General features: G+C 45.4%; 1 protein-coding gene across 1 annotated transcript in view; it reads right to left on the bottom strand.

Moving 5' to 3' along the window:
• The window catches only part of CACNA1B (calcium voltage-gated channel subunit alpha1 B), a 475,550-nt gene that overhangs the window by 101,872 nt on the left and 351,676 nt on the right, over nt 1-22,002 (bottom strand). The window contains exons 21-24 of the mRNA XM_077835554.1: nt 13,231-14,052; nt 7,354-7,571; nt 5,122-5,248; nt 722-851 (exon numbers count right to left, since the gene is read on the bottom strand). Coding sequence (XP_077691680.1) covers nt 722-851; nt 5,122-5,248; nt 7,354-7,571; nt 13,231-14,052 — 1,297 coding nt within the window. The remainder of the gene's footprint in view (nt 1-721; nt 852-5,121; nt 5,249-7,353; nt 7,572-13,230; nt 14,053-22,002) is intronic.

Here is a 22,002-nt window from a genome sequence, read left to right as displayed (position 1 = left end):
TGGTCCTAGTGGTTACTGTTGTGCCAAACCATTCAGAAGAAGCCACTCTGAAGTCTGGCTTCAGTCTCAAGCTTTCTATACTACAGATGATGAAAATACCCTGGAAGTGTTTTCCACCCTCAGGAGTGTGGAAATGCCTCCCACAGCTCAGCAGTGATCCCTTCGGCTGGCGAAGGCACAGCCTTTCCAGGTTTCCAAGGCAGTCCCATCCAGCTGGCATCAATCAACAGATAAGACACAGGTTCTCAAAGGTGGATGGGGTTCAAACAGAGGAAATGGCCAGAGAACCTCAGTGTTCTTGGAAGGGAAATTGACAGACCAGATTGTTGGTATAAATGACTAGCCACTACTTTGGAAGGCCATGCAAGTAAAAAGTTCAATGCTGGGTCTGCAATGCTTTTCAGAAGGAGACATGAAATCTGAGAGCTGTCATTATGCTAGTGTGAGTCTCACCCTAATTGATACCTATCCAGCATCAATTCTAGCCAGATTTGGTGGCTTTTATCTTCTCTTTGTATTATACTTGGCTGCCAGGGGTGCAGATCTTACTTCCCGAAGGTCCCAGGTTTGCACTCCCAAGCCCAGTGTCACCCACTAGATCATACATGTTGATATCACTGGATGGAACCCCCACACGCTGAAATCTGTGTTGTTCTGCCGTCCACACCTCCTACCAGACAAGCAAAACAAGAATATTCTGGTTCCCTTGGTCACTACTCACATCGTTCCTCGGAGACTCAGCTTGGACAGGGTCTTCGGCAGCCAGGGCGATGCTGCTCAGTGCTATGACGATGAGGATGACCATCTCAAAGTAGCGCATGTTCACAATGTAATGAAACAGGCGTCGGATTCTGAAAGAACCAAAAAATAAAACAAAGGAGATGGAAGCACTGGCATGGCTACTGTCCCTCAGTGTCTGCACCACGGTGCTGGTGGCTTGGGGCGGGGGGGGGGAGCAAGCACGTTGCTCATCAAGAATATCAGCTTTGGGAATTTTATCATGGTTATAGCGGGGAACTAGGAGTCATGATGACTGGGCTTTATTCTTTGATCTACCACCAACTTCCTGCGGGACATTGGGCAAGTCACTTCTCTTCACCTCACTAATCCATTCGTGGTGACAGTGGTATTGGATATCCCAGCACTATCAAGAACTTTAACTTACTGGGGCACAATTTTGCAGATCTTACTAAGGGCTGAACTTGATGGGACGTTAGCGTGCGGCTACCAGGGGCATGAATCTACAGCACGCTACCTTGACGTGCAGCAATGGCCCACGTGGGCACTGCTACAGTGCACTAAAAGTTCTGTAGCACGCTTTGCCGTCCTCCTACTTCCAACAGCAGTACGTGAGAGTGCACTATGGAACTTTCAATGAGCCGTAGCAGTGTCCATACAGGACATTACTGCACGGCAAACTACTGTGCTGTAGGTTCACACTCCAGCTTGCCGTGCACTAATGTCCCCTGCATGCATAAGACTTGACTTGATCCTGTTCAGTTTAGTGGCAAAACTCCCAAAGACTTGAATGATGCAGGGTCAGGACCATAGTAGTACTTACTCATGCAAGAAATTGCTTTGACTGAAGAATCAGACTTCAGTGTTTGCTATGTGCTTTGAGATCCTCGGAGAAAAGTGTTTCATAACTGCAATGTAATGTTTTTATTCTCTCTCTCTCTCTCCAGGCATCTCTACCGTGCTCTTTACTACAATATTTGAGAGCTGGGCAACTAATTCATAACCAATCATTTATTTGATAAATTTAGCCTCTTTTTACTGTGAATCATCTGCAAGAAAATTGTGAAACTCTGGTATTTCTATATTATTCAAAACTATTCACAAATTCTTTCAGCAAATAACTCTTGATTGGCACTCAGTTGCAAATGTTTAATTGCAAATATGCAAAATTATAAATCTGCATGGTGTTGGTTAGTTAATAATAAACTTGGTGTTGTTTCTATTCCCAGATTGGATGATGTATGTAACTAACCAACAGCCCTAAATTATGACATGAGCATGTAATTCAAGTACAGTTCAAAATCTGCCTTTAGCAAATATTTGAATAGTGGATTTTAAAATTCCCTTTTTGCAAGTATTTACTTTAGTAATTCCTGTTGCTAGATTAGTAATGGATAGTGAATGTAAAAGGGGCACAAAACAACGGAAGTGAACTTGTTATGAAAAAATACTGAAAAAAATACTGAAATAACAGTCATGGAAACGTTTCAGAGTAGCAGCCGTGTTAGTCTGTATTCACAAAAAGAAAAGGAGGACTTGTGGCTCCTTAGAGATGAACAAATTCATGTGAGCATAAGCTTTCGTGAGCTACATGCATCTGACGAAGTGAGCTGTAGCTCACGAAAGCTTATGCTCACATGAATTTGTTCATCTCTAAGGTGCCACAAGTCCTCCTTTTCTAGTCATGGAAATGTTTCACAGGGTTCTCCAAGCTCTAGGTATGTATCTTACAATAAGGGAGAACTCTCCTGGTGTTCCAGGGTGCTAAACAAGTGAAATTACCCACAACATTCGTAACTTTAACTTACATGTTGAACTTGGATTCATCAAAGAAATAACAAGTAGTTATTTTTGGTTATTTGTCATTCATAACAAGTACTGAGATGCAGAAATATTTGTAAACTATGACTGGCATGTTATCAATCACTTTCAATCTGTATGTGCATTTTTAAACTGTTGGTACTTTAAAAACCATCGATTTAAATTATATTTTTCAAAAATGCTTTGTGCAGCACAACAGAGCTTGGAAAGATCATCATCTAGAAATTAAGACTGTGGAAAAATGTCCCACCCTTCAAAAATCGAAAGGAACTGCTTCATGAAATAGAACCAGAGATGTGAACCTACACCCAACCATCACCTGTGTCAGACCAGAAAAACCATGTTTTCCTCATCTTCCTTCCCTAGACCCTTGGGTGCTTCTGATCATTTGACTGTGACACATTTCATTTCAATGTGTTTTTAGCCATTCTTACATTGAAAGTAACTTTCTGAATGTAAAGGGGCTCAGTAACCAGATGAAATCATCCCATTGACACACACTGAGAGCCAGATTCTCGCCTTTTCAGCTAGGATGTGCTGTGCGGGGTACTAAGGGACCACACCGCAGCAGGAGAGCTCGGGAGGAATTCTGGCTGAGTCTCCAGGGGAGCATATGTTCCACAGGCAGCTGCATTACTCTTGCAGAGGGTGAAGCTTTCTTTCCCTGTGTCTGGCCGATCTCATCCTTACTCCTCCCAGTAGCCCCAGCCACAGCATTTGCAGGGATCAGCGGACATGCTCCACAATAGGATTGCATTTGGCTCCTTCATGGGCGGCATCTTGTGGCCTCGACTCATCTTGCTTACCTTCACAGTGCTGGGCACCACATGGCCCTGTATGTTCATGCCTATTTTGCCCATATATGGTCCCATGAACTATGTATTATACCTTTGGTGGTTGTTTTTTATCTTGGGGGGTGAGGGGAGGGAGGATTAATAGAGCACAAAGGATACTGGAATATGGGGCTCAAAGCTTTCTGCGAGATGGGGTAACAGAAGAAAAAGTGGGTGTGTTTTGGGGGTTACCTGAAAAAAGGATGAGAACACCTGTCCTACTCTAACAGGTCTGTACTAGGCTAGAGGCAGCCCATTCTCAGCCCAGGACTTTGTATTCTTTCTGCTATTGCAGCTTAGTCATGTTACCAGGTGTTTCACAACCTAAGACTCACTCCAGGCAGTCAACTCGCAGCTGATGCAAAGCAGAACAGGTGGCCAAGTATTCGAGGCAGAATAACGTTTAAAATCAAGCCAGCCAGGATCCAAGCCCCATAATTCCAACATTTTTTTGTTCCCAGAAAGTTCATCATTCTTTTGTACCATGCTGTGTGCACATCAGATCAAACTCTTCCTTCACATTAACTGTGTATTATCACATTCATCAAAGGACGTTTTGTTGTATTTGAAGCTACTGTTAGAACTAGTACAATGTGTTCACAGCATTCTGAGAAACAGAAATCTCCACAGACTTTTCAATCAGCCACCACAACCCTCCATGAAGCCTTAATGACGGCCGAAGGAACAAACCACAGAAAATGTAGAGGGGAAATCAGATGTTTCTTTCAAAGTAGAGACGCCCATGCTGACAGTGGGAAGTGGACTGAGCCCTCAATTCATTTCCTATAGGCTACTCAACAGCAGTCTGTATTCCAGCTACACACACACTCATGGTCAGGTGATCTTGGTGAATGTGGTTATAGGCCAGAGCTGTGAAAAACAGATCTAATCAGGGTTTAATCCAGAGAGAAATGATCACAAATAGTGCAAACAATCCTCAGGGGCGGCAAAGATTCCTAACCTCTGCCCCAGCCCCAAGTTACTGCTTGCAATGACGCACAGCCCGTTATGCTAAAACTCCTACAGCTCATGACGATTGTACCTGTCTAGTCCTGCGGCACTTGGGAATGACACGATTCTCTATGTGCAGAGACAAAGTGCAAAGCTACCCATGAGACACAGATGCCACAAACAGCAAAAGTGCTATAATCCCAACAGACCCTATATGTTATAGTCAGCCACAGCTCATGAAGAAATACTTGCAATTTCCCAGAAATTCAGCTTCTATGGTGATGTGGGGGTTACAGGGCTGGCAGGAGGACCACATCCGACAGGGGAAGGTGTTTGTGGAACCTGGCTGCATTCGCTGGTCTCAAGAACACTTTCCCTCAGCCCTTTGCTCCTCATAACTCCTCTTCTTCTACTGACATTCCATCCTCCAAAACAGATCGCTGACAAAGGTATGTGCTCTTGGTCAGACTGGAAATTCAGAGGAGCAATCCACAACAGCGAGCTCACAGTCTCCACTGATGGATCACTGAACAAATATTCACGAACTTGACCATCAGAAGCTCAGACTTCTCCCGGGATTTTTTTTTCTCTTTTCCATTGGTAATTTATTACCCCAGGAAAGCCCAACTCAAGTGGTGCATAGGCCAGTCAAGCTGTATACTTAGTTTTCCAATGGATGTGACGAAACAGAGATCTAGTAAAGGTACATTATTTTTCTCGGCATATTCACACACACACGCACAAGACAGGAAAGGCACTGTGGCAGGAGACGACTTACGGGTTCGTAGGGCTTAAGATAAACATGGAGCTATAAGGCAGGATTGGCTTAGGTCCATTTTTCGTCAAGTCGTCAATCTCCATATCTTTCTTCTCTTCCGTTTTACTTTCAAATTCAACGTTGTTCACTACAAAGTGAATTGAAGGAAACAGGCATCAAACAGGTCAAAAATGTAAACACATCCCAGTCACAAATGTTCTTCAACTACTGGATATATAGAAAATAAAGAAAAGCAGCTTTCAAACATGTTGATTAAGTGTAATGAATCTACTATCTGTCTGTTGATAGCATGGTTATTTATTATAGTATAATATACAGTACAAATAAATTATTCCTTAACTCCTTCACTGACAAGCAATATTTCAGAAATGACTGGGAAATGCCCAAATGCAGGCAACTGTTAAGGTTATTTTTTTTATATAAAGGGTCTGACAAAATGGGGATTGAAATTTGATCCCAAACAACCAGGTATCTCTATAATCCAGTAGGTAAGGATAGAGAATCAGCTAGAGATAATGAGCCTAACTGATAGCCTGCTCCTGAATCTTTCGATGCATGGGATATAAACCAGCAGCGGGGATGGATCTGGAAGGCTCAAATACGCAAGCTGTAGCTTTGCTTTGATAATTCTGGGATTGCGAAAAGCCTGAACTTCTCTGTGTTAGGACTGTTACTGAAGTTGGATGCCCAAAACATGAACTAGAGACACTGTTTATGCTGCATGGTCTTTTCTTAGCCAAATAGCTGCTGCATACACTGGCCAATCAGTTCGTAAGACCAAACAGACATTCTCTTGTGACGTTTTAGCTGAGGTTTTAGCTGAAGTTGTATGGTTTACCCACCAAGCTATACCTTTTATCCCCCCCCCCCCCCCCGCATCGATATTTCAGCATGGACAAATGACAGACCCCCTAAATCCTTTTCCACAATATGTTGAGTAAATTCCTTACTAATTCTCAAATCAGATATACGTCAACGTCACAAGGGAAGAAAGAACTAGGGGAGACTGAGACTGAAAGAGACGTCAGTATCAGAATGTAGTAGAATTACTGAACATCTCATATGGTCAAGAGAGCAAAGAGGAAGAGTACAAACAGGGGCCTAAGAGGCACAGTCCAGACTGCTTTAAGCCTAATTATATTTCCTGTATTCCAGGCCCAGCTACCAGCACCATTTACAGCAGCTCCAGGGGCTACTCTAAGTTACGACGACTTGCTCGGAAGAGCTCTCCAGTCATGTTCCCAGAACATCCCCTTCTGCCCCTGCTCCCTCCCTGCAAGCCAGGGACCACAAGCAGGGGAGGGCTGCACATAAAGTTCTGTGCAACAGGTTTTTTCTAGGAGATCGTTCCACGCCCCTTTACACAGATGCAGCAGGGAAGAGACTTGGGGCCTAAAGATACAAATCAGACAATACAAAGAAAAAGCTGTATTTAGAGTGAAAACGGAAGCAGCCTTCTCATCTGCTTCAGAAAGGGGCCTTGTAATGGTCGTATCCAGGATGTAAGCTCAAAAAGGACAAATAACGAACCACCAATTTCGCATTCATCTGAGTCATAATGAAAGTGCATAGACATGGCACGCCAGTCCTCGCTAATTAGAGCACACGTCGAGTGACAAGCTTAAATCAAGCTCTGCTCGCTGTCCCTTCCCTAGCACTCACTTTGGATAAATGAAAAGCTTTCGGTGTGCACGGCTGACAGCTGCGCCACAGAAAAGTGACCATCGCTTTAGGCTGCTTGGTTTCAATCGTCTTGATAGTGATGTTTCGGCTGATGTGTTACATGGGGCTTGTCCTAGTCACTCTGAGGGGAGAACCAGTCTGATGGTACTAACAACACACTGTAGTGCTCTGATGTCCTCAAAGTGCTTCACAAACATTTCATGAATTAAAGGCTCACAACCATTCTGAGGCAGGTATTCTCCCTCTCTCTCATTTGGGGACATGGAGGCAGTAGGGCTTAAAGGGCTTGATTTTCGCAAGTGGTGAGCACCCACTGACTTCAGCTGGAGTTGTGGGTGCTCATCTCTTCTGAAGAATCAGGCCCCAAGTGACTTGCCCAAGATCAACACACCAAGTCAGTGTCAGGGCTCGTCTACACAGTGTGGCAATGGCACCAGAGGGGGTGGGATTCCAAAAGAGCTCCACACCCAATGGACAGAGCTGTTTTTGAAAATCTGGCCCACGGTCTACAACTTCCATTGAGACCAACAGGCTGTCCAGGGCACTCACTTGGTATGACAGTGGTCTCCCCGGGAGGCGCAGTGATGGTGACGGGGATGTTCACAGTGGCGGTTTTGTCCAGTGGTGGCTGAGTCATCCGTGTCACGTTCTTCTCATTGTCAGCATCTTCTGGCTGCTCAGGCACTTTCTGCAAGTAGGTGCTGGGCAGGGTATGTACTGGGACGACACTCACGCTACCCCCAGCCTCTGTCTCACACGGCGCTTCCCTGAGAGAGAACAGCAGAGATTATAACCCTCTTTAAGACCAAAGCAGGGAGAAAACCCATGCCCCGCAGCCAGGCCACCTTAGGATATGCCTGTCAGATCTTCTCAGCTAAGCCAGTTCAGTCTCTACATGGAAGCTCTCTGGGGAACACTCATGCATCCACACTGCAGCCTCGGGGTGCGAGTGCCCTGTTCACGTACACGTACTCGAGCTAACACGAGTCTCAACAGCCGTATAGCTGCAGCAGCCTGGGTAGCGGCAGCGGAGGCATGGCTGAGCTGTGCCGAATACAAACCGACCTGAAACGAGCGGGTACGTGCTCGGCACAGCTCAGTCGTGCAGCCCCACGGCTACTTATGCTGGCACCAGCTCCGTGAGGGCTGCTGCAGGTACGTGTACGCAAGCAGGGACTCACACACCTGGCTCCTAGTGCAGACAGAGCCGTAGTGACTCTTTCTCCTCTGAGCCCGACTGAACCGGCATCCAAGCATGAGGCTCTTGTTATTATGTATTCTTTGTATTGTCGTGGCGCCGGCTTGTCAGAACCATGGACCAGGGCCCCACTGTGCTAGCTGCTGTACAAATGATGTTTGGAGGCTTTGGGAGGCTGGCGGTGCCGTTTGTGTTAACAAGACATAAAACTGAGGTCCCAGCTATGTGCGGTAAGGATTCCCCCTGGAACGCTTGCAAGAGTAAGCAAATTAGCCTTTCTGCATTGGCCGGATTGCAAATTAGGACATTCCATTCCATCTCCCTGCAGTTTCGTTTCAACCTGGTGCTCTTCACTTCCAGATCTAAGCTGTTGTGGAAAGGTGCACTTTGCTGTTAACTAGCTGCTGAGTTCCACTTTAGAAGTGGCTGCACTTCAGCAATGAGCAAAGTGTGTATGGCTGATCTAAAACATTTGTAAAGTGCTTTGGGATCCAGTTGGAAGGTGCACTATATAGAGATCATCATGTCAATTCCATTCTGTTACCAGGACTTCACAGGTGAACTATGCCTACTCCAATGGTTCCCAACTTAATTTGTTTCCATTTAGATTAGCAGCGCAATAAAGGCAGTTTTGTACTCTTTCCTTGTTTCTTTATTAAATATTCTAAATGATTCATGGTGATTAAGTTTTCTATTAATTCTAATAAGAATGAAACATAACAGAATAGAATGGTTTGTGTACTTTCCTGCAGCCCTTAGAGAACAGCAATGCACTGAATGTGGTCACCATTACGTAGTGCACACCTACCAGCTTGGACATAATGGACTCATCCTTTTCCCCACTGAGGTCTATGGGAGGTTTGTAATTGACTTCAGTGGGAGTTTGACTGGGCTGTCGAAGCTATTTTGAACGAGAGAAAATTATCCAGGGCACTTAAGTTTTCCAGCACTTTAACTGTTGACTGAATAATGACCAGAAAGGGGTTTAATGTGTCACTTCTAACACAGCAGCCCTGCCTTAGTGAGGCACTGCGAAAGCAGCAGGAAGTAGGAGCCCAGTTGCTAGTGCAAGACATGAAGCTACAACCTTCTAGCCCATACATGAAGTGCATCCCATGGAGTCACGCAGATTGATGAGTTATGTGCTATAAATGGCTTTCGGGTGTATTCTTAGATTTCAGGCACTGTTCAAAAATCTTTAAGAAATTGAGCCTCAAGGGGACTCTGGGCACCCAAAATCTAAATTTGCCTCATGATACGGTTACAATCAAACACATACCCTTGGGGCAAGAAGTGACTTCAAGCCTTAGCCAGTCTATGAAGTTTCCACCTTTTCCCCGTAAGTGTCGCCTTACATTGTTAAGTAGTACAACGGAAGAGACATTTTGGCTCAGGATAGTTCCTGGATTACTCCCAAATGGATCACAAACAGGAAGAAAGAATAGCCTAAAGAGATCGTTAACGGTGAAACTGTAGCTACCGCATCTGTGCAGAAATCAATCCCTGCAGAGATTTCAACTGCACAAGCTCACCAAGCTCTGAAGGTCTGGAGCATGTTTATGTGATATGCTGTAATAGCTTGAGAGAGGCGTGAGTGGCCAGTTGATCAATCACATACGTTTTTAAAATCCCCTAAGTGCTTATTAGTGGAACCCCCATTTTAAGGTGCCTGTGAACATCTACTGAGGAATCAGCGTGTGATGGAATCAGGGTAGTAAGTGGCTATTGTGCTTAGCCTAAGACACTCAGACATATTCAGCTTCAAATAAAATTCATTTACAAACTACAACAGGAATTCACATGCACAAAACTGTCAAGGATCTGACAACAGCGTAAATGCCCTGGGACATGAAAGCGGCCTGGATATTGCAGACACACAAGGCAAGATTTTGATCGTCTCTACCCTGGTATACATCTGAAGTTTTCACAGAAAGGACTTCATGGGGATTACTCTGCATTTGTAGCACTGTACCTGAGATCAGGGGGCCAGATTCTGCTGTTCTCATCTGCAGCTGTGCCGTGGGAGGGGAGGCAACAGCCTTTCATAAGGGCCAGACAAAATGTCAGCCTCTCTCTGCTCCCCTGGGGGTGTACAGTGCCCAAGAAAAGGTCGGGAAATAGACCCCTGGCTCCACTCCACTATATACAGTCCCCAATGCACACTGGGGAACTCCAGGAGACACCCCCACCTTACTACAGGCACAAAATAGCTCAGAATATGGCCCACTGAATATGCCCACCCTCCTGTGCACTGGCTGGCTGGCTGGAAACCCAGCAGCGTTCTCTGGGCTAAGCGGAACAACATTCCATCCTGCAAGGGACATGTTCCTTTTCATAATTTATTAAAAAGGGATTTCTCCCCACTGCTCCCGATCACCATTGAAGAGCACTAATTTGCAATGCCTTAATGAAGCATCTCGCCTGCTGATGTCCAAGTGCTCTACAGGCATTCGCTAAGGTAACCTCATAACTCCCCTTGTGGCAGGTCAGTGTTACTATACTCATCTTACTGAGGAGAAAACAAAAGATCCCTCCTATTTTCAGCCTGTTCTGGCACAGGATAGTTTAGCCCTCTGAGGGCTGCAGCGCTTTGGTCTACTGTTGGTGGCTGTATTTAGCATGGGGGTTCTGAGAGGCCTGTGGCATGCAGGAGGTCAGACGAGGTCAGAGGTTTTCAAACTGGGGGGTGCGGAATTTATTCTGGGGGTTTGTGAGAAGCTTTAGGGGGAAAAAGGGTACTGTGCACGTTTTACTCACAGCAACGAATAACTAGCAAAGCTGATTCCTCCAGACATACGGGGTCCTCAGATCTCGCTGTGCGTTTGTCTCTAGAGGCACTGTGCATTTCAGTGGATTTCTGCGACGCTTGCCTAGCATTCTACAAAGCGCCTGCTATCTGTACGTTAATCCGTTTGCTGCAACGCGGGGCGCAGCTTTCATCCTCAGCATCGACCACACTCGCAGGTTTGCTTTCGCTATTACATTGGATCGTTGGCTCTGTTCGAATCAAGGCCTTACTGTTCTCAGTATTTAGGGAGAGTCGCATGTTGGTTTGTTTGTTATTGGTATATGTACTTGTGTGGTGGGGAGCGGTGCACAAATGACTACAGACACAAAGAAGGGGGACAGGATCGAGTACGTTTGAGAACCGCTGGACTAGATGATCTGGTGGTCCTGTCTGGCCTTAAGCTCCACGACTCTATGAAGGTACGCGATGTGGAATTGTGCACTAAGCCTCTTGGAGGCGTAGCACACAGCTACATAGCCCACAGGGTGGGAGGCTAACGTGGCCAGACTGGATGTCTTTTTAAAAACTACGTTCCAGCTCAACCACAAGTCATGCACTTCACTGCAGGAATTACTGGGTGAAATTCTATGGCTTGTGTTATGCAGGAGGCCTGGCTGGCTAGTCCCTTCTGGCCTTAAAACCTACAACTCTATTTGTACCCCGCTGATCCTGGGCTGTTCTGGGGAGTCTGTGTGACCCCAACATGACTTAGGCAGCCCTAGGGGTTACCAGTTTACGCAAAGGAGAAACAGAACACTTTTATTCCAAAATCAGACCGTCCACACACAGACTTGCACCAATATACCATGAGGTATGAATTAAAAGCCATTTCATTATTTTGATGTCAGTTCATGCATAGAGCAACCCTGGGACAGAATGGGTTACAAGTCTTAAGGCCTAATTCTCCACTGCCTTGCAACAGCTGCAGCCTTTTGCAACTCTGCAAAGTGCATGTAAACATTACGAATCAGAACAGCGTTGTTGAACACTTTGCACAGGTGTAAAAGACTGCATAAGGCACCAGGCAGTGGAGAACCAGACCTGCACAGAGAACTCTGCGCTGCAATCAGGAGGTGTATGTCTACCCATCTCCCAAATGCAGTGTAGAGTCTGAGGAGCGAGGAGGCACTGATGACATAAACCTTAACATGGCAAACACATGGGCTGGTTCTCTTCTCACGGACACAGACGTAAGTCACGAGTAACTCCACTGAATTCAATGGCACGACAGCCCATTGGTGTGCCACAGAACCGAGAGCAGAATCAGGCCCATAGCGTTTGCATGCCTGTAATTTCACCCGTAAACAGATTCACCTCCTATGCTGTCAATTAGCTCTACAGCCTTTAAAATACAGCCTAGCTCTTCCCAGAGCGGAGGTGAGCTTATGGCAGTCCAGCGACAGTTGCTTTGTGTAGATGGTAGCTAACATATCTCCATTGAGAAGGGCAAAACCCTAGTACCTTTTTACATGCTCCGAAGCTGCTGTGCCATTTGGGGCTTATTTTGCCCCATGCAGACCACATGACATTCTAGAATGATGTATTCAACCCTAAATATTAAAGAAGGGCAGCCCAAGGCAACTAGACACCCCGCAACAGGCCCCCAGACTACACCTTACAACACTGCCATGACAGTGCTGTAGGCCATCAGAGAGACAGCGTGAATGTATACACATTATTAAAGAACAGCTTGGCATTTTCACAGGCTGGGTCCGTGAAATGCACAGGGCATGGAACATGTGCTGGTGTCTGACAATGACTTTCAGGCCACACTCAGCAGTCAGCTTTCTGCTCCATCCCAGACATTTTGCCATGAGGAAAGATGGAAAATCAGTTGGGAAGAGGAGACAAAATTGCTTAGATTGCAAGGCCTTTGGGGCAGGGGCCATCTTTTTGTCCGCATTTGTACAGCACCTAGCACCCTGGGGTCCTGCTCCATGACTAGGGCGCCTACATGCTGCAGTAACACAAATGATAAATAACAACAGTAACAACACTCTGCTAAGTAAATACTACAGTATGATACAATCGTAGTCCAATACACTGTTAAAAGCAACTGGGCTCAGTTCATTCTGCTGGTGCAACCATGAACAAGTGTGCCATGCTGGGAAGCTAGCCAGGAACAGGGGCCCAATCGTGCAACTCTTCATCAACCCTCCCTCTGCCAGAGGCCCGAGACGGGGAAAGGCTTAGGCCAGGCCAGAGATATCCTAGGTCAACACCACTTCAAGGCAGCACTGACCAGAGGAGCTCTGACCAAATTTTAAAGTTGTCCTGCAGGGGGAACAGCCCCTGTTGCCGTGGGGTGGGGTGGCTGTGTCCTCTTACCCCTGTGGGGGTTCGCAGCCCACAGTGCTATTGAGAATGACTGGAGAATACTGCAGTGAACCCCCCCACAGCTGCCATACTGACAAGGCCTGTGTGTGCAGTGCTGACTTACCTGGGCTGATGGTTCTTAAGATCTTTCTCCCCAGCCTCTCCTTCCTTCTCCCCATTCTCCTTCTCCACCGACTCATACGTCGACAGAGCTCTGTGCCGGATCTTGTGTCGTCTGTGGGGCTCTTCCCCATTCTCTCCTTTCAATCCAGGATCGCCTTCCCGGTTCCCTGACCTTGACCCTCCTCGGTGACGTGAACGCCGCTCGCTTCTGGCACCATTGGCTGTCCCGTTGCCTTCCTTTGCTTGCCGCTCCGCTGAGTGCCGGTGGGTCCGGTGCCGCCGGTACTCCTTCTCAGCCCCTTCTTCCACGGAGCCCCGACGATGGTGCCTTTTGCCCCCTTCCTGGCTTCTGTTGCGGTCACTTTTTCCTTCCTTGCTGCCCCCCTCTGCCTCTTTGCTGCGGCTCCTGTGCTGCCTGTGACGTTCCTCCTTATTGTTTGTGCCAGACTCCCCGTTCTCATCCTTGGCCACGTCGCTCTTCTCCTGCTCTCCCATCTTGTCCTTATCCCGATGCCGGTGGTGCTTCCGTGGCACTTCTGCACTGTCGGCAGAGGTGGCCTTGGCCTGCTCGGTCTCCTGGACGTCCACCGGGCTTAGCTTACCGACATTGTTCCGCCCTTCGGTCCTTGGCTCTACCACCAGAGGCCGATCCAAATGGGTCTTCATGTCTGGCCGGATGTGGAGGGTGGTAGCATAGCGCACCCGCTCCTCCGGGTCGAGCTCATTGTACAGCGCCTCACAGCTGGCCCGGAAATTGTGCATCCGGATCTGGCTGGTCCTCTGTTCCCAAACGGACTTGGATTTGGAGGAGTTCTGCTGTTTGCTGCAGAATAGAGGAGAAAAAGACAAGGAGATAGTCAGCATCAGGTTTGGCTCCACTTCTCCAAAAGAAATTTTAAAAGAAAATGTAAATTTCTAGTGGAGACAGGGAATTGTAGGGTTGAGCCAAAGAAAACATAGGGATGAAGATAGAATGACTAGCGGAAAACACATGAGCAGATAAAGCCAGTGGGGTCGCCAGAGTGCTAGTGACATCTCCCCACACAACTGGTACTATAAGAAAGGGCTATTTTGATTTCTAAAACATGGCCATCCCATGGTCTAGGGGTGTGTACAATTACCAAATTAAAGCCACTTCTCCTGAAAATCCTAAAGGACCGTTGTAACACTCCAAATTCCACCAAATCATCCACTGACCCCTTCCGTAACCAACAGTCTATCCCTGATCACCAGGGCAAGCCTGGGAGAAAGACTGAACTTGGTAGTGCAATCTGAAGCTCAGCAGTTTTTGGGTGCTGGGGAACAGAGGCAGGAAGTGGAACCCACAGTCAAGGAGCCCTCACCCAGAATGCCCTGCCCCCAGCCTTCTCCCATTTCAACAAAGAACATGGTCATTTGAGCACCCGAGACAATCTGAACTATCCCATTGGCGCATGGGGAGGAGAGGTAGACGCCGATATATCCAAACCCCAAGGCACATGCCAGTCATTACCAAAGTGGCATTGATCTCAGCTGCCACAGGAACAAGTCTGTCAAAAGTGCACGTGAGACACATACAACTAGCCTGCACCCGTCACAAGAGGATCTGGAGGGTGATACAACACAGATGGGATGAGGACTTCTTTATAAGCACATAATACCAGCAACCGCAGCCTTGCCAATAAGGGCATGCCGATACATACTCTGCCTAACCACTGAAGCAAGGAGAGGATATACTCCTGTTGGTCTCTTTTATTTAAACCGGACATTCTAAAGATTTGGGGTCCAATTCTGCTCTCATTTGCAGCACTGAGGAACCAGAGGAAGCCCATTGGATTCAAGGGAGTTATTCTGGATTTTACACTGACTTAAATAAGAACAGAACTGGCCAATGGTTCCTTCACAAAAATCCCCTTGCCAAGAAAGGAAACGCTCTCTTCCCTCTCAGACACCGATCTGCAGCTCTATGGTGTAATCTCAGTTGGGACACAGGATGCTAAACAGCCCCGGTCGGGAACATGAACCCCTGCAATGGGACAGGAGATCTGTAAGGCTGACTGACCACCTTGGGAGAAGCTGTGGAGATAGGAAACCAGAAGTGTTTTCTTTACATTCATTTGGGTCTGCTTCAGTGACAGAACAAACCAGAGTGTGAGTTTATGTGACTCAGACTGGCAGTGTCTGTCACCATTCTCAGGCCTTATGGGAAGCAGCGTTCAGATGGAGTTATGTCATGCCACGGGAGTTGTCGGGAAAAGTTTGCATCTCAGACATCTGCTGCATTTTACTGAGAGTGGTGTTGGCTGGTTTTACTAAAAAGAGGCAAAAACGTATGTAAATATTCACTCGGAGGGGATGAGGACAGTCAGACAGATTAATCTGATTTGACCACAAATCAGAAGGAACACAGCTGATTGCTCAGTTCAAATATGAAGGCTTCTCTTTTCTTGGAAGGAGCTTTTCCTGTAGGGTGAGCACATTTTAAGCCAGTGGCCTACCTGCTTAGTGGATCATTTAAAGTACTGCTTGCTCTCAAAAGGAGCTAGAAAAGGGAAAGCATGGAAAGCCCTCCAACTATTTCCTGTAACTGACAACCCCGAGCGTCTGCCCAAAGATACCCAACTGGCAGAACCTTGCCTCCTTACGCGTGCTGGCTGACATGGGAATTTGAGAAGTAAGTGTGGGATACTCAGTATGGCTCAGACACCTGCATTGCTCTCTCAATTCACAGCTATTTAATTTCAGCCTCTACAAAAGTAGTTCAATCCTCGGGCAATTCTCACCTGAGGGGCTGGCAATTTTAAAATCAGGACAAGCCACCTTCGGGCCCTGCCAGCAGAAGCTTCCCGGGAAAGGGACCACACCAGAACATCTCCTGACTGTCTTGGGATGGCTCCACCAGCTTGGGGGCTGCAACCAATGGTTCGGGGGTCCCCCGGGACAGCGGGGATGGCTCGTTCTGCTGTGTGCTTGGTCTAGAGATACTAGAGGTTTGCAGAAGCTCACAAACAGGGTCGTGCTAGGGAGAGAATCTGTCCTGTGATGCTCAAGCTCAGGGAAAACAGCAAGAAAGCTCAAGCATGATTCTGTGCGTTTCTATGCACTGCGTTTCATTTCCTGTGTGCGCTCAGCACAAAGTTGCTGAGCTGATACGGTTCGTTCGATTTTAAAGCCCTTGGGGCAAGGACCATTTTTAAGTCAGCGTCTTGCGCAGCCCAGACCCTGCTGTCAGCACGAAAACAACACATAGGGATGATGTGTTAATTGGGTGACAGCCCTAACGCTGACTGATGTGCTCTATCCAGCCACGGAACAGAAACAGCTCGGGCGGCAGCACCGTGCACTCCCCCACACGCCACCCTTCCAGCGGGCTGCAGTCCTGACGTGGCGGGACCATCTCCAGAGGGGAGTTCTGTCTTTGTGACCCATGCAGCCCTTGGCCAGTAAAGTGGACAATCAGTGCAACGGTGGTTGGTTTTTTTGTGATGTAACCTCTCCAGTGGCACTTGGATTGAGACCCCCCCAATGTATTCCACACAAATTCCTAAAGCACTCAGACCATGGAGAGGGGTGCCAGGTAAAAACCTAGACAGACTGAGAGTCATCATCAAGTAGAGACTTTTGATTCCTACCAACCGAGGCTAGATTTGAATCGGTGAATGGCTGTGCCGTTGAGTGGTATGACTTCCTACCTGTGTGGCTAATGAAACTTTGAGAACATGCATGTGGGCGCAGAGGAGTCGGGGTTGGACCGCGCCACTCTGTCCCCGCGGGCGGCCGGGATGGATCACAACCAGCCCACCAGCCGCTACCAAGTGGTGAGTAACCGGAGATTTCAGAGGCTTTCTTTATGGCTGCTATCCAGTTACAGCCCCTATATGGTGGTGTTTGCAGTAGGTTTTGAGATCTTCCCCTTGTGTAAGTTTCAGGCCAGTGACCTAGTAGTGCAGGAAGCATTTGCTCTGGAAATGGCAGTGTGATTTGTTTTTTAGTTGTTTTTCACATGTATTAAGAACACAAAATAGTCATTTAAAAAATGCAATTATCTCAGAGTTGCAAGGTGTTCCATTGTGTTTGGACTATGGACAACTGAGAACAGAAGCTGCTGCTAAGAACACACACCATTGGGAACCTGTAAGAGCATAGTAATTTGCATATTAATGAAGTCTATTTTGCAAAATTTGCTTCCTTTACAGGGACAGCAAAATTACAGACTCAACAAACTTTTCAGAATCTCTAAATACTGAGGTCACATCATTTACACTGACAGTTAGCAAAGGGTGACACCCACACAAAAAATCCATTGCCAGCCACTAGCTTTTGTTACTAACAAGCCAAAGAGCAAGAGAATTACTTAGCGGTGAGGTTTGGAAGTAATGATTACATTTATTTTATGGAACAAAATGAAAAAAAAAAAAAAAAAGATAAGCAAAGACACTATCTGCAAAGTTTTAAACATGCCCGCAGTTAATCATCACACCCAAACTAGTCAAGAACATCAGGAGCAAGTGATGGTGCATGTTAGGGTCTTGGCTGGGAAATGGGAATAAGGAAATTGAATAGTTTGGTCCTTCCAGGTACAGTATTTAGAGCTTTTCAGAGCAAAAGCTCAAGCAGCTGGGGGAATTATGTACTCTCCTTGTCCGATTAAATTTATCTGATTCCTGCTTTTCACATGTTCTCACAGTAACTGAAATATAGACACATTTGACAGGTTTCAGAGTAACAGCCGTGTTAGTCTGTATTCGCAAAAAGAAAAGGAGTACTTGTGGCACCTTAGAGACTAACCAATTTATTTGAGCATGAGCTTTCGTGAGCTCACGTAGCTCACGAAAGCTCATGCTCAAATAAATTGGTTAGTCTCTAAGGTGCCACAAGTACTCCTTTTCTTTTTGCAGACACATTTGAGTGATGCTTCTCTGATGTTGTATTTCTTCAGAGAGGAAGGCTTTTGAACTTATTCACCAGACTTATTTATGGCACAATAGCAATGTCACCTTAAGACAAAACACAGGATCATTCAACTACCATATGAGGATACAGTTCATGTGCGTTGCACACAAAGAATCGCAGAAGAGATGGGAAAAATCTAGCTAATGAACAATTATTCCCTCTAACACATTCTCCGGTGCTTTGTCAAGTTCAGTTTTAAATGACTCAAGTGATGGGGGTACCACAAAACCTTAGGATACTAAATATAGCATTAGCAGCAGATATTTCTATGCTGGGTGTGAACTAAGCACAATGGTTCTTTACAATAATAAGTGCAACTATGAACCCTGTGATCACATCTTTTGTTGGTACTGTTGATCTGGTGCTTTAAATCAATAGCTCTCCATATTATTCCTTCTGCAGACCTCCTCATAAGAGGAAAAAATTGAGTCATGATCCACCTCTCTTCCCCAAACTCCAATGTCCACTATCTTTATTCTGTTCCCTACCAACAAAGCTCTTCAAATTCTTTATAGTGGTATCGCCAATATACACAGCTTCAGTTCCCCAGGGCCTAACATGACAAAACAGATTGGCAGATATTATGATTAGTGGATTTTATTGCATAACGCCACCAATTCTACTTGGCTTCAGAGACTGACTACCAAACAATAAAGCAGTATCTATAATCAGATCATTTACATCTCTCTGTACAAAACAGACATTGTGTCAAATAAAACTGATGTTAATCTATCAGTTTCCTGACCGGTGACTCCTCTATTTCCTCATTAAAAATAATATAAATGAAATATCAGCCAATCACAATCTAGATTATTCAAGAAAGTACAGTGCATTCCTTTTTGGTACTTTTTAAAATCACATTTAAGAACAAGTAACTTTCTTATTGGCTAAGGCATTTTTATCACAGCCGTTTTAGAGTGCGGCTTTTATGTAATGGACCATTACCTTCCAGAACAACCGTTTTATATAAACCACTTGAATAAAAATGAATAAAAAATCATACATATTTTCTCATTGACATCTTTAGGAATTTTACCTGAGTATAGACTGAATAAAAGCTGTATAAGAACTCCAGAATTTGGCCCTATATGTTTAACATATCCTAGAAAAAATATTTTCTGATTAGAGCTGTTGGGGAATTGTTTGCTGAAATGTTTTTTGATGAAAAACACGATTTCCGCAAAATCAAAATAGGAATTTTTTTTTTTAGAGAAAATTTCAATTTTGCCTAAATGTCTTGATTTTCTATGGAGAAAAATCTAACAAGTATTTCCGTTTGCTCTGAGTTGACCCGAATTGAAACATTTTGGTTTGTTAAACCCAACGGAAACATTTTTGTTCCTGTGAGTTCAACACTAAAACTCTGCCCGCCTCAGCTCCTGCACTGCCTCTTGGGAGTTGTAGTTTGAGTGTCTATGGGCTCCGCTCTCTGGCTGGACCATATCTCTTATGATACACCACAGTCTCCTGCAGGTTGAATTGCCTTGGTACATCAAGGGAGTCCTACGACCATGGGACCTCACAGGAGATGTCGTCCAGAGATGCCTTCTAACATTATATGAGCATCAGCCCATTGAAAATTACAATTTCTGTTCTGTGAAAAAAATTGATATTGCAACTTTTTGTCTGAATTCAGGACAAAAACAGTTTTTGAACATTCTGATTTGTGACCAGCTCAGATTCTCTATTAAACTCGTATTGGAAGCATATAAGTGATTTATGAAATGGCTTGAAAACGATCAACAATGTCAACTTCCTGGATCAACAGAGACCAATAAATACAGGACCCTGACTTTTAGCATTCTCATATAAAAATGCTCTTTCACTTTCTAGCTCTTTGGAAGAAAACAATTAATATGAAAATAGTGGCGGTGAAGGGCACTCAGTTGGCTGGTAGTTCTGGGGGCTAGGGTCTTCTGTCCAAACAGCAGTTACAGCCCAGGAAGCACAAATGCTGACTTATGTCATGCTGCCCTGTCAACATGTCTTAGCCCTGGCCTGGAGCGTTTGTTCTCCATGACATGTTCAGTTCTTGGTCTCGCTGCTGAAACTGCCAACAAACATCAAAATTCATGCTAAGTTTTGATAGCGGTTTTTCATATAAACTAGATATTGTAATGAATCAGCTGAGTTGTCAGAGGTCAAAGGAGGCCACTAGGGTGAATGAATTAAGTAGTACATTTGCTGTTCTTCTCTCTACTGCCTGGAGGGTGATAAGTCAGCGGGGGTTGGAAGGCTCTGGGGCAATCAGAGGAACTGCCAGATGCTAGAACCTATAAGGTTCATCAGCTGAAGTGGCTTAAACTCTTGCCCTATTGCCACTGTACACTTAGCACACTTTCAAGTACTGTACCAAAACAAGTATTGTTGCACCTCAGTAATCCAGTGACCCCATGGAGGAGAGGATTACAACAACCACCTATTGGATGATCCACTCCATCTCTTACGGACACCTATCCACTGGGAAGAAGAAAGCAAGCCTCAACTCATTTCATGCAGGCTATCGAGCAATCTTTAGATGGTAACAACTTTGGGTCATTATAGAGCCGGGCTTTTACGGATTGGTAAACTAGAAAGGAAAGCTCTAGTATTTCATTATCAATTCCCTGAGCCATCCAGTCTCTCCAGAAATTCAATTTCACAAGAAGCAATAAACCACACTACAGTGCAATTTGCTAGAGCCTCGAACACCAAAATGAATGATGTCATCCATTTCACTAGGAGGGTGGTGAAACACTGGAATGCGTTGCCTAGGGAGGTGGTGGAATCTCCTTCCTTAGAAGTTTTTAAGGTCAGGCTTGACAAAGCCCTGGCTGGGATGATTTAATTGGGGATGGGTCCTGCTTTTGAGCAGGGGGTTGGACTAGATGACCTCCTGAGGTCCCTTCCAACCCTGATATTTTATGATTCTATGATTTACATCTTCAAACAGCCAAAGAGATGATGCAGTCCTCAAAGCCGAAGCCTGTAGCTCCTTCTCAAGCAGAACTTCTGTTGAAATCAGTAGGTGTTTTGCCTGAGTAAGGAGGACTGCAGCATCTGGATTCAATAAAATGCACCATCATGCATGCCACGGCCTATTGCTCTAATACACGGAGTCTTTTAATTACTCAGTGTCAAATTATCTGATCATGTATTAATTTATTAGTATACACTGAAGCCTACTACTTTTAGCAAATTCTAACCTCAAGAAAACTCCAGAAAATATTTATTAGATACCAAGTCACCACACTCATACCATATTGAGTAGATTTCTCTTTAGACCTTGTGATTTTGGTACCATTGGTATACACAGTGATAAAGTAATTGCATACTTAGTAACAAATTATAGGGGTGAAAAGTTCTTTACTAAAAGCAAGTTAAAAGTGCACTTTTCAGCCCTGATTCAACAAACACCACATCTAGCTTAAACATATTGAACGATCCAATGCACAGAAGTCCTCCTAAATCCAGTCAAACGACATTTCCTTTTCAATGTGTTGTTTTCTCTACATCACTCGTTATAATTTCAACAAGACACTTCAGCGATTATTACGCACAACTGCACAGCCCACACTGGGTTCTGGCTTAAATCCCGGTAGGAACGCACAGGTTCTGATAAGAACAAAACAATTTAGTTCAATGAAGCTTTTTGCTGTGGGAATGGAGATAAAACAGAAGACATGGATGGTGAATTCAGGCAGAAGCAAGTGATATGGGTGAACAGTAATTTGGATGGCAAATGGGGACCAGGGGATATTAAAGCTTTTTTATTTCCCTCCTGGATGGGTGCTGCAGAATCATGCAGTTATGGCTTTAACCAGAGAAGCAATTGCTCCAAGAACATCAACTTCTTTTAAAG

This window comes from Eretmochelys imbricata, chromosome 16 (assembly GCF_965152235.1).
Source record: "Eretmochelys imbricata isolate rEreImb1 chromosome 16, rEreImb1.hap1, whole genome shotgun sequence".
NCBI classification, from domain to species: domain Eukaryota; kingdom Metazoa; phylum Chordata; order Testudines; family Cheloniidae; genus Eretmochelys; species Eretmochelys imbricata.
This window is presented reverse-complemented; position numbering and strand designations above follow the sequence as displayed.